Here is a 13,900-nt window from a genome sequence, read left to right on the forward strand (position 1 = left end):
TTGCAACCACGCTCATATCAATACTCATTGTCTGCAAGTGATAAATGCCTAAATAAATCCTGACAACCGCAGAAAAATAATTATGCAGCCATTTTCCTGTGTAGCTTGGATAAAATTATCCCTAAGTCTTGCCCGGTGATTATGAAAAGTCATAGTTGTTGTAAAATCATTTATTCAGTTTAAATCTGTAATCTGAAAGTGTCGTGGTCTCTGACTCACCACTATCTTAGCATCTCGGACAGTGTTTTCCGGCACAGTGACCCAGTATTCGGGCTGATCCCAGTGGGGCGGCTGGTTGTGAACGTTGGTGATGATGATGGTCAGCTCCACAGAGCTGCTGCGGTTTCCTCCGTCTGAGGCCAAGATCTGCTGGTTGATCCGGGACGTCTGTAAGGAGACACACACAAAGGTAGAGAGATTAAATAAAGTAAAATGACTATTTATTTGGTCTGTGGAGAACCAAACGTGTGCTTACATAAGGAGATAATTGTTAAAATATTGACAAGTCAGTAATATTGTCATTCATATTGACGTGTAAGATTTAGATTTTAAGACGATGATGTGCAAAATCATTATCAATATATTTTGTCATCATTTACAAAGGCAAAATTTAAGTTTCATTAAACAGGAGGTGGAAAACACAATTTAAGGAAAAAATGAAGAATTTATTTCCAGAAGAATTCATACGCCTGGATATTATTCATATTTTGGTTCATTACAACAATGGTTGTTAACACCATTTACTGTAAAAATATTATTGATATGTTTTTCATTCTGAAAAATGTGACATTAAGTCTTATTTAGCCCATCTGAGTTACATTTTTGCACATGGGCACTAAAATTTCTGCCCATTCCACAAAAAAACTAAAACTCAAGTCAGTTTGGATTTTGGAAGCATTTTACCTGCTACTTACGATTATAGGATTTCGGATTGGACTTTGACTGGACCATTCTATCACACAAATAAGCTGCAACATAAACCATTCAGTTACAGCTGGATTTGCAACTCGGAAACAGAAGTCTTTGCAGTTAATAATTTTGCACTTTGTCTTGTTGATTCACATACAATTAATTGCAAGGGAATACAATAATTAAAGTTTGTACAAAATGTGGAAAATCTCTAGGTTGTATGAATGCTTTTGGAGCAGACTGAAGGTTGGCATGAAGTTAGACTAAGTTTGAACCTGCGGACCCCTGCTGTGTTTCTGACCTGTGAGATTGGGTAGTTGACATAAATCCAGCCTGTGTTGGGGTTGATGTGCAGGTAAGCTGGTTTCTGGTTGGACAGTGAGTAGGTGATGGCCGAGTTGCTCCCCTGATCGTCGTCGTGTGCCGCCGCCCGTAAAAAACTAGTTCCAACTGGAGTGTCCTCTCTTAGGAAGTCTGAAAATAGAAGAAGATTTGGTTTGATATCCAGAAAGATGCTAGATGTAGTCCATTGTGCTCAACCACAAACTCAACCATGACAAATATATTTTATTAAATTTGACAGAACAAAGTTTACCACCACATTGTGTGGCTGTAAGCAGACATTATAATAATAGGAACGCAGCATTGTGATGTGTCAGCAGAGTGTCACCTCATTTTGTCATTTCTGGGTCTCATTCCACAAAGTCAACATGCATTTTTATATTTATGAATATAACCTCAAATCCTGCTGACTGCGGCGCATGTCAGTGCTGATCACACAACCAAAACAACGAGAGGAAAGGAGGTCGACTGCTGCATTTTCTCCCTGAAATGCTGCTTTTTCAACCATTATGTCGATAATATTTTCCTTTGCATATTTGGGAGTCTCTGTGAATGAATTTACAACTGAAAAATCATCTCATATTCTGTTAAATATAATGAGAAATCCAATAAAAAAACAGAGTCTTTAACCCTTCACCTTGACAAACAGCTTGGACTGTGAGGCTCTACTGTAATTTAGTTGTTTTTAGGAAATGTTGTTAAAAATAGTAATTTTCTAAGCAGGTGCTCTAACCAAGCAATCACTAGATCCCCATAACAGCAAAAATGTCACCAAGAAGGTGAATACTACAAAAAGTATTCACCTTCTTGGATGTTTTACCCCTTTTACTGCTTTCACAAATTAATTGTGATCAACAAAATGTAGCTTTTTTGACAAAATAATCCCCTTGATGTCAAAGTGAAAAGAGATTCCTACAAAATAATAGAAAGTTTTGGGGGTTGGTCTTCTGTGGCACGTACAATTCATACAGCACAGAGAAAACTAAACGAGAATGTGTAAATTGTGTTAATCTACTTATTTTAGTCTAAATGGAGGACTTGGCAGCTTACCCTGTAGAGGAAGAAAAGAAAGTAAGGTGCAGAAGGTTTAGACAGTAACAAGCACAATAAATGTACAGGTCCTTCAATCACACATTCCAGATGATTTGCGCTTGACTCAACCTGTGGTTATATCAAGCGACAAATTGGAACTGGAAGATGTTAAAAACAGGAGAATTTACACTGCTCACTCAAATTATGGTCTAAAAAATAATATTATTAAAATGGCATGTCAGGTTTACTTCAGACCTATAATTGAAGTTAATGAGCCGGGTCGAACTGGGCTTGGACACAATGTCTACAGGTTTTGGTGGACACCAAGTCACAACATGCACACCATCCCTCCTATGAAGCATGGTGGTAGTAGCATCATGCTGTGGGGATGATTCTCAGCAGCAGTCCTGGAAGGCTTGTGAAGATTGAAGGTGAAATGATCAGAAAAGGATTAGGGCCACTGGAAAAAGAAAATCTGACTTTTTTTTTCTCAGAGTTCTGACTTTTATCATTTGAATATCTTCTGATATCCAAGTGAGAAAAAAAGTCAGAGTTCTGAGATTAAAGTCAGAATTTGGGGGGGAAAAAGTAAATATTGTCCAAATTCTGACTTTAATCAATATTCTGACTTTGAAGAAATCAGAATTTGGAGAATTCTTTACTCCAAATTTATTCAGAATTTAGAGTAAAAAGTCAGAAATTGCAGATTATCCAGTAAAATATTGGGAAATCCTGGAGGACAGTTTGTTGACATTTGTATTTGTAAGAGAACTGCTGCTTTGGAGAGCATTTATTTTCCAGCAAGATAACATCTTGAAGCATCCAGCTGAAACTACACAAAAATGATTCAAAGACAGCAAGGTGCATGTTCTGGACTAGCCTAGTCAAATCCACACTGAGTCACAGTGGCTACAAACATTGAATATAAGTTTGGCACAGGCTGTTTTTGCTACTTCTATTTGTTAATATTTGCTGCAAAATCCAAAACTTTAACGCAAGTGCTGGATTTCTATACTTTATCCTAAGTTTAGAATTACTTTCATGTTCACAGATCACTGAAAGTCGTTTCTGCAGCCGGAGGATACTTCCCAGTAAACAGACTTCTCTGCAGGAAAAGGGAAGTGCTGAATATGTTAGAGCTATTAGAAAGTAAGGAGAAAATACACACCAGCTGCTTATCGCCGCCCCGAAAGCCCAGAACCTTTGCACGGTGTTGCATGTGTATTAAGATCACAATATGAATAATAAGCCAACTAAATAAAAGTGCTTTTTGGCAGGAGAGCATGCAAACACTCACTAACCAGTGGTAAATAAATTCATGTCCCAGAAACATTTAAATCTGCCTCTTAAATAGTTAATGAGCCACTCTGCGTGTCTCTGTATCGGACGCGGAGAACTTCTGACGAGACGCTTATCAAAACACATATTTCCACAGACAGTAAACAAACAGAGATCCACGGAGGCTCGCTGCAAATATTTCGTCAGTATGAAGAGCTTTCCAGGATTACAAAGATGCAGATTAGCAGACGTCAGTGACAACAAACATGAGGCTTTCACTTCACCTTTTTCCTATAAACATATTCTGGACCAGGTGATGCTACGTGTTGAGCTGGAAATGGACAAATAGTCCACACATGTCCTCCAGCTCATCTGCTGGGAATGGGAATGTCTTCCAGCAGTACTTACACTGGTAGCGGCTGTTTTCAAACTTGGGGTCGTTGTCGTTCTGATCTAGGATCAGCACCGTGATCTGACAGATGCCAATCAGTGGCTCCTCAGCCTGATCGGTGGCCGTCACAGAAAGAGTGAATTCCCTCTGACGCTCCCTGTCAAATCTCACTGCTGTGGTGATCACACCTAATAAGACACAATTTACACAAGACACTACGTTAGGGCTGAAACAATTAATTGGATTAAGATGTCAACTAACGTAGTGATTGATTAAATATTCACTGGATTATACAGGCCTAATAGGAAGGAAATTTGCTAAAAGAAAAACATAGTTAGAGTAGTATTTAAGCCAAAATATATACATACATGTTGCATTTAAGATGTAAATATGTTCAACCTAGAATCCTTCAAGTGGTCATTTTAGTTTCACCCGGTTCAAATTCAGTACAAAAAAAATTATTTAGTAACTTGTGCTGTCCACCTATTAATTGATTAATGAATACAATCATCAATAGATCAGCTCTACGCTGTATTGATGTCAATACACTAAAAAGTGCTGAGCTTTTCAAATGTTGAAAGCATTTATTTTAGCAGAAGATGCATCCTTTGCTACAAATGATTAAGCATTCACTAAAGGAATGATGATATAGCATTTAAGTCGAAAAAAGTTTATTTTGTTATTTGAAAATTAGTTTAATTATTTCTAATATGTTACAAAATAAGTTTGTGGTTATATGGAAAATCTGCAGAATGTATAATTTTTTACCTGATTAATTGTCAAAATTATTTATAGAATAATCATTTCATTGTGTATATTACAATTTTATCTAACTGGTTGCTTCTTAGTTTATTTTGGGACATTAGGTCCCTCTTTAGAGCTTACCAGTGTGAGGATCAATATCAAACCCGGACGACACACCGTCTCTGTGCATGATGCCATAGTTGACCTCTCCGTTGACCCCCATGTCTGCGTCATGAGCCTCCACGCGCAGCACGAACGTCCCTGGCGGCTGGTTCTCCAGAACCGCTGCATTGTAGTTCTGACACTGACAGAAACAAACGTTACAGTCAGGGAGATGAAAAAGCTGTTGATGCATTTATATCCATAATATGGGATAAAATGTGGAACCTCATCAAACACAGGCTTGTTGTTGTTGATGTCATTGATCCCAACGATGACCTGTGCGGCGCTGCTGAGTGGATAGGGACCGCCGGAAGCATTGTCATCTGTGGCGGTGATGTTGAGGACGTACTGCGGGCCCCTGAGCCTGGGGGGTGGGCTCCGTCGCAGCTTGATGATGCCTAGACACAAAAATTTAAAAATACTAACTGAATCTTTTTTCTTTTTTTTAAAGAGCCAAATGTTTTCATACTAATAAGGTTTCTTATATAGGGAATATTGAATGCATAAAAATACTTTAAAATTTTTTGCTTTAGAAATCCTGTTCAGCAGCATCATTGGATTGTTTATCTTTTGTGCCAGATGGCAATACATAAACTTCTCTGGAGGAAAAAGAAAATTAAAAATGTTTCCGCAAACAGAAAGTATAACGAAGCACCCAGGAGCTACTGCTCAAGTTGCTACGGTTGTTTCTGAGCCACAGCATCCACAATGAAAATCCTGCTGGTGAGCATAAATAACAGCGGACGTGTTGAGTTTAAAAAACACTGGAGATGAAAAGCGGCGCTGTGATGTTTCCTGCTCTGTGGGTCAACAACAGCAGCAACTGTCAACTGAAGCAACAGCGTGCGGAAAACCCTCACATTATTCCAACTCAGGTGTAAAACAAATGCCATTTTTCTGTGCTAACAATCGCTGCGGCATTAACATAACAGAGGCATCGCAAACAAACAAACAAGCAGCTTTGGTAGCAGCATGAATATAGACACGGAGGCTGAGAGGGCGCGATCACATCTACATGAAAATACTTCACAACGCTTTGAAGTGACAAAGCAGAACATCCGAGCAAGCCAAAGGCCATCTGCTGCATGAGTGCAGATGAGTGTGTGCCGGTGTGTGTGTGGGGGTGTGCTTGAGTGTGTGAAAAAGAGCGTTAATACAACATTTATGTGCAAATGTTCACATTTATTTTTTTTTGTGCACGGATGCATGAGAACAGTGGAGCAGTGTATGTGGCTACATCAAAGCACTGACCCCCAAAATGTTGACCCTCCTTAAAAAAAGTTATGTTCAAACAGAGCCTAAGGGGAAATAAAGTTTAAAGTGTCAGAAAAGAATGGACAACAGAACCAAGGGCTTCAAATTTAACTGGCATTTAATTTACTCTGACCAACAAAAAGTAGGTTAGCAGTAGGGTATATATTGTTACTTTTCCAAGCTTTGGGCTTGTGTACAAACTTTCTTCAAGACTGAGCAAAGAAAAAGAGTCAGAAAAAAGCTAAACAGGGACAAAAGTGTTGCAAATGTTTTTGATATAAAATCTTCTCCCAAGAGATATTAAAATAATGTAAAGTGATTATCAATTCAAAAGACATTTGTTTAGAACAAGGGCAAAAGTTATTTATACCTTTTTCAACAACCATTGCAAATGTATTTTTTGGTATGACAGCAATCAACTTTTGTTTATGTTTCTACTGATATTTTGACAATTTATTTTTGGTAAAAAAAAAATAGCCTCACTATCATCACCTTAAAGTTTAGGTCCCTGCACAGATTTTCTGTCGAATTTAAGAACAGAATAAAAAGAGACATTTAAACAGAACCTGTCTGATAACACAAAGTGGGCTAAAATACCTCAATAACCAACATATCATATCCAAATCTAAAGACATTCAAGATTGAGATGAGAAACAAAGTCATTGAAAGCCATAAAAGACCCTTTCTAAAGCTTTGACATCAAAGTAAACACCATGAGCTATTATCTACAAACGGAGAAAACAAGACGGCATCTTAAGCACTGCAGACTTCACTTACCTAACGTTTGTTCTCATTATTCAACAATAAAAAAGAGATTCTGGGCAAAAATATCATCCATGGGAGAATTTCAAGGCCAAATCACACAAGGGACTATCTCACCGTTGCCAAAAGAAACACCTTAATGATTTCTGATTTGCTGCTCTTGCTGACATGACACAGACATCTGGGAGACAGTCTTAGGATATCATTTATGTGTAAAGATTATGTTCCCATAAATGGAACCAGCAGGAACCAACAGGAACCAACAGGAACCGGCAGGAACCAACAGGAACCAACAGGAACCAGCAGGAACCCACTTTGTGTGTGTCTGTTCCATCTGTTTTATTTCTGCCACCTTGAAGAAAGAGACCATGTTTTTTCCCATTCCGATACAGAGGAAAATTCACCAAAACATCCTCCTGTGTTGCACATCAGGCCAAGCAGAGCCCACAGCTCAAACACCTGCACGTTAAAAAGAGATGACGCTGTGGCTGGCCCTCTTTGAACGGCCCCTGGGACGTAATGAAAGAACGTCGTGCCAACATTTTTCAGGCTTGAAAGAGAGAAACAGTAGGAGGAACAAACTGAGGTAATTTTCAAGGAAAACACATTTTGTCAAACAAAACAAGTTGCAGGAAATCCAGAATGCAAAACTAAAAACTGTGGAGGACCCCGGCCATCATATGATACTGCTAGAGCAACAAGAGGTGGACTCCCACATACAGCCTTTCTGCAGCTATGCTACATGAACAACAAAGAGTCTGGTGTGTCAATGTCATGCTACAATGAAATTGTCTTGGACGTCAAAGTTCAGATCTGGAACTGACATCACACCAGAAATGAGTGATTTCTAGTGGAATGTCAGAAAACAGAAGGGATTTACTCACATTTGTGGCGCTAACTGTTCTTAGCAGTCCTTTGCAAACATCTTATTTCTCTGCTTTACATGTATTAAAACCAGAACTGTCTCCTCTCTGTCGTTTGCAATGGGATTCAGGGCCTTGTTTCAAAGTACAACAGTGTGCACAACACTGGTTTAATGTCTCATTATTATTCAATGTTTTATCAAGCTGGAAATCACACTAAAATTGAACTCAACTTCAGGGGTCACTTTATTTTTTATTTATTTATCTTACTTTATTTTATTTCTGATTTATCAAAGAGACGTTTTAGGGCTTCCAAATACAAGTCAAGTGCACCATCGATTCACACTGGGAACCAGTCTATTGAGATCAGGTTACTCTGTGGGAATTAGGGCAAACCTCATTCCTCCAATCAACAGGGAAGAAGGAAATTGATCCCAAATTCCAGATGTTCTTTCTCAATGCCCTAAATAATAAGAGCTGCTTGAGAGAGAGAATCTTAACATCACTCTAATTGTCTTAATTTAACCTTTCAAACAATTGTGTATAGATATTTTTGTCTATTTTTTGACTATATTGTTGAGATGCAGTCCACCAGGTGCAGTAAACCATTATCACCATTTTTTCTAGGTATATTGAGCATATTGTCTAGTGTTCATTGTAGAGTATGAAACATTGCACACTTCTTCTTTACACTTTGTTGAGAGCCACTGAAAAACAATATAAACAACTCATAACTCAAGATATATACTGTATGTTGCAGGAAAGTATACACTGACAATATTGAAAATGTCATAATGAAAGACACTGAATGATGCTGCAGAGATGCCAAAACATGGAAGCTTCTGCCACTGGAGTCCAACAGAACATTTGGTAAGTTTGTATTTTTTTTAAAGCATCCCTTAAAGCATTGCTGAGATGAACAGCAAAGAGACACAGCCCAAAAACAAAATGCCTTCAGCAACCGTTGTCACTGTCACTCTTGAAACACTGGAGAAAAAAATGGAAAAACAACGTGTGAATTCCACATACTAAGTGTCTAGTTTGGCACATAAGCTTTTGTTTTTTAGTCACAGAAGGATGAAACGGTCCGCACAAACATAGGTGCACAAATATTCAAATGAGTGAAGTACATCAGGGACAGCTGTGTGTGTGTGTGTGTGTGTGTGTGCGTGTGTGTGTGTGTGTGTGTGTGTGTGTGTGTGTGTGTGTGTGAGCTGCAGTGATTATTTATGTGTGTTTGTTTTCTTATTTATGCGTTTGTGGTGAGTGTGTCTTCCAGGGGGTACACTGGCCTCGTTAATACTATCACACTTTATCCCCAAATACTTGTTACTATGGAAACAACCACTTTGCTGTGTGCATATGTGTGTAATTGTAAGTGATCTGAACACTGCTGTTGTGTGTGTACATGTGTAAAAGTGATTGTTCCCCTTGTTTGTGTGTGTCAGAGCGCTCTGCTTGCTAAAAAAACAACAACATGTTGACATTCATTACTGTCCCATTAGAGGCAGAGCTGGAAAAGGAGGAATGTTTTCAGAACAAAAACATCTACTGCCTAGAGAAACTCTTAATCTACTGCTCACATTCATTTTAAATTTGAGTTAGCTATTTACATTCTTCAAGACCAAATTTAAGCTTTTTTTAATCCACTTGAATGTTATTTCAACGCTTTGCTTGCTGCCTGTTACCAGAGGGAACATGTCCAGCAGCAGAAAGGACTGATAGTTTGGTGTGATGCACTCTAGCAGTTTTATAATCTGTCTATTTTGATGTCCTTCAAATGCAGCCTGAGTTTTTTGAGAGAATATATATTTTTGTTCATATAGCCTTAAAAATAGAAATGCAATGAAAAACGTAGTTGAATTACGACAGTCATATAAAAACAAAGGATAAAAATTGAAGTGTTAATCTGTAGGACAACAGCTTAAAATGTAATAGGGTCCATAGAGGTACAGCAAAATGTAAATTATTTGACTAAAATGTTGTTTCTTGTTTGCTGTTTAGAATATAATTGGTTATTGTGTTACATTTTTTATCATGTAAAATCCAACCACCTTGTTGCTGAAATGTGCTATGCACAGTTCCACACATTACTGCAAATGGATCATAGGATCAAAATAAAACACAGACAGTAAAGTACAATATAGCTATTATAGAATATGTAAGTTATAATATCACAATTAAATTGGTTCTGAAGGGCTGTATCCTTTCTGGAGCAGCTTTCGTTAGCGTAAGCAAAACTAATGTTTATGATTAGTACTTTAGGGTTAGCACAACTAACTTTTTAACTAGCAGTGTCCACCACTGGTGCTATGCAAATAAACTTAATTTGACTTGCAGTTATTAGCAATGTCACCTGTAGCAAGAAGAAGAAACCTAAGGAGTTGGGTTGTTCTTCATTGGCACTCCAAATTTAAATGACATAGAACAGTATCAGACAAAAAATCTTGATCTGGATCTTCTGTTTCAACAGAGGTTCAACTTGACAAAAGATCTGTTGCTTTTATCTCACCTTTTTGGTTGTCTAGTTGGAAGTTGCTGTCCTCATTGCCACCTGTGATGGCGTAAGAGACGCCGTCCCCATCAGGGTCATTGGCGTGAACAATGGCGACCAGCGTGTCGGGACCAGCGTCCTCACTGAGGAAGGTCTTATAGCTGCAAAAAAGAGGGAAACAACCTATAACTGTACTGGAGGACATTGGAAAAGGTAGGATGACATGTTACACAAAGTAACAAAGTAAGAAGTGCAAGGAAAAATGCACAAACACATGGTACTGTGAAGGAAAGAGCCTGGATTGATTGTAGAAGTGAAGATGAAGTGAAAACAGATGGAGGAAACAAAAATAAAACTAAACTCTGACTTAAAAAAAAACTCAATTAGCAGATTGACTCTGTGGGTGACAGAAGGAGTGAAAACAAGAAAGATGCTGACATCCGACTTCTTTACTATTAAGTAAAGTAACATCCACACCAAGCTGATCAGATACTAACAGACGGAGGTTCTTACACGCTTTGGGAGAAGACCGGCACCTCATCGTTGGTGTTAGCCACACGGACACGAACAGAGGCAGTCCCAGTTCGAGGAGGCGTCCCTGCGTCCACTGCGACAACTACAAACTCATAGATGTGATTGGGCCGCTCATAGTCCAGGCGACGGGCAGGGCTGACCACACCCCCGGATGTGATGTCAAAATCGCCACTCGGGATGAAGTAGGAGATCTCGGAGTTCACCCCGGAATCAAAGTCGCGAGCCAGAACTGATGGGAATAAAAAGAGGAAATGTGGTGAGAAACGTCTGAAAGAGGAAATGGTTGAAGAAAAAAGCTGAAAGAAGTAAAAGGAGGAAGACAAATGAGGTGGAAAAAAGAAAGACGAGGAAATTAAAAAGGAATGAATGTGGATATAGATTAGCGAAAGGAGAGGAAAAGGAAAAGATGGTGGATTAAGGAGATAGAGGGAAAGAAATAGAAAGCCACTCAAAAGAGAAGCAGAACCTGAAAACAAGAGATTTGGATATGTGAGGGGATGAAAAGGAAAAAAACCTGAGAAGTTCAGGTTATAACCAGAAGGAAATGTTAAGAAAGAAAACAAGATCCCAAGAAAAAAGGAAAAAAGATTTAACAAGGAGAACACAGCAAAAGGAAAACAATAAAGGTCCGAGAGTAAAAGAATGTAAGGAATCAGGAGGAAAAAACTATAAATGTAGATACACAAAAGGAAAAAAACAACAGGGTTAAAGGAAATAACTGGTCTCATCGTGATGCATGATGTTAAAACTTCAGCAGACTCGTCAGTTTGTGTTACCTTGCAGTAGTGAGGTTCCAGGTGCGACGCTTTCAGGTATGTTATCTCTGGTGTAGATGGAGTGAAGAAACTCTGGTGTGCAATCATTCTCATCCGTTATGTGGACAACGACCTGGAGGAGGCAGCTCATTTAGTTTTGGTGTTTCTTATGCAAATAGATGCTCATCTCTGTAAGGATCTACAGATGAATCAGAAAAATCCAGGTAATGTCTGCACCGGGGTGAAAACTTGAGCCAATATTGATATTAATAAAACTTCCTTGGCCAATAACCAATATTACATTTATTTCACTACCCTTTTGACACTGCGACAATATGTAACATAAGCCCAGTTTTCCTTATTGTAATGACACCAATATGTTAAAAAAAAAAAAGGTTAACATCAGCCGTTTCTGATCTTAATCCAGATATATTGTTATTTCTGTCTGTGAAGTATTTCTCTATAACTGTGTGGAACTTCATAATAACACCATAGACTAGAGGATCAATCAGAAGTAAAGCTAGAACCATTCATGTTAGGTATCCATCATCCATGTGGAGAAAGGTTTGTGTGCCTTGTGATCAGTCCATGAAATAAAATTGTTTTAAATCAAACAGAACCACAAAAACGTCACAAATTCAAAATTCTGCTTTAGGTGTCTGTTAATCCATCTGGGTTGTGGTAACTGAATGGCAAATATGATTTTCTCACTACCTTCTATAGTCATATCAGTGTTTGTTTGATGTTCTAGTGTGGAAAACTGCAGATACAGATGCCACTGTAAAGCTACAGTATATATCTGATGCTTAAGGAGAAACTAATTTATGACCATTTGTCTCTCTGTCCTTCCTTTAAACCCTTAAATCTCAATCCTCTCTGTGTCTTTATCTCACCTTTGTTCCTGTTTCCCCATCCAACATGCCGGAAATGAAACATAATTTTTTGTTTTTATTCTCATAAAAAATGAATTAACTGCTGATGCCGCTGATATGACCACCTGAGCACAGACTTCCTCTGCAGTCCTGAACCTCAAACACGCCACCTGTTTAGTCTGCAGAACAGGGCAGCAATGGTGAGGCTGAAAGGATTTAGATGTGTAGCTGCCTCTGTAAATATGCGCAGAGCATAAAGAAGACGTACGTCTAAACAAGGAAAAAATGCGCTATTTTCAGTTTAAAGCCATTTAATTTTGGATTTTTCCAGAAAATAACAGTTTTGCTTTAAAAGACTACGGTAATTTGAAGGAGACAAAAAAACAAATGGCTTTATGGTGTTTACTTCATAGGTAAAATGTGAAGCACAAATCACTCTGAGTGATGTGGTGCAGTCAGTAATCACCTGTCAATAGTAATTACCAGAAGCATAATTAAGCCCTTGTGTTATCTGCAGGTGATGTTTTTGATTTCTTTCTAAAGAGAAGGAAAATGGTGACAATTTTTGTCTTTGTAAAAGAAATATTTTTCTATTCGGAACAAAATATTTGTTTTCCATAGGAACTTGAATGAAGGACATTAGATCTCACCATTATTCCTGTAACTATAAGAACTGGATTTTGAAACGCTCTTAAATGGAAAATGTACTCTTTACATTGTTAAAGAAGTACCGTCATCATAAAACATGAGAGCAGCTGACAGATTTTACCATACAATTATAAAATTATGTGGTGCAAATCATAAAGAGCAACTTTATTGATGCTTGGTGTGAACACAAGTCCAATGAGTGGTAAGTGGAAAGTATTCCTGACTTCGGTCCTGACTGCTATTTTTAAATATGAAACTTAAAACTTCAATCAGCCTGTAATATTGAACAAAAACTCCAAATTGAACAAAAGCACTAATTTCAGTATGAGTTTATGGAACAAAATGCCATGCGTCCACTGCATGTTAATATGCATTAGAGGGAAAGCGTAGCTCTTTGCTTCATATAATTTGCATAGCTTACCAGGAGATTAAAAAGTCAATTTTAGTAGTTTTTTAGTTTTTTTCATACAACATTGAAATTGAGAGTTTTCATCAAAAAAAGCTTAATTTGCTGTTTCCAATTCAAGTATGCGTGCCGTATGCACAATAAGATGTAAATTTTAATGGTTGCATCATAGCATCTGATTCAGAAATGAACATGTTTTCATCAGAGAGCAGCTTGTTTAACAGTTGGGCGTCAGCACATTCAGATGCTTTTTTTAAAGTGAGAGTTGGTAAGTTGTGATGGTGGTGAATTTTTATTCATAGAGAGGTTTGCATACCAGCTAAAAGACAGTCAGGTTTAAACAGTTCTGTCAAACCTTAACCAGTTGGCTATTGTTATGTGAACCTCTCTTTTTATTGGCTTGATATTCACTGTTTACAATATAGATTAGAAAGTAGAAAATGCAAGACAATAT

The 13,900-nt window shown here is 38.0% G+C and overlaps 1 protein-coding gene across 1 annotated transcript in view; it reads right to left on the bottom strand.

The window, feature by feature from the left end:
• The window catches only part of LOC102218962 (neural-cadherin-like), a 144,899-nt gene that overhangs the window by 64,261 nt on the left and 66,738 nt on the right, over positions 1-13,900 (bottom strand). Inside the window, exons 5-12 of the mRNA XM_014469793.2 lie at positions 11,542-11,653; positions 10,745-10,994; positions 10,250-10,392; positions 5,084-5,256; positions 4,838-5,000; positions 3,970-4,140; positions 1,211-1,383; positions 220-387 (exon numbers count right to left, since the gene is read on the bottom strand). Of these exons, the coding sequence (XP_014325279.1) occupies positions 220-387; positions 1,211-1,383; positions 3,970-4,140; positions 4,838-5,000; positions 5,084-5,256; positions 10,250-10,392; positions 10,745-10,994; positions 11,542-11,653 (1,353 nt within the window). The remainder of the gene's footprint in view (positions 1-219; positions 388-1,210; positions 1,384-3,969; positions 4,141-4,837; positions 5,001-5,083; positions 5,257-10,249; positions 10,393-10,744; positions 10,995-11,541; positions 11,654-13,900) is intronic.

Source organism: Xiphophorus maculatus, chromosome 3, assembly GCF_002775205.1.
Source record: "Xiphophorus maculatus strain JP 163 A chromosome 3, X_maculatus-5.0-male, whole genome shotgun sequence".
NCBI lineage: Eukaryota > Metazoa > Chordata > Actinopteri > Cyprinodontiformes > Poeciliidae > Xiphophorus > Xiphophorus maculatus.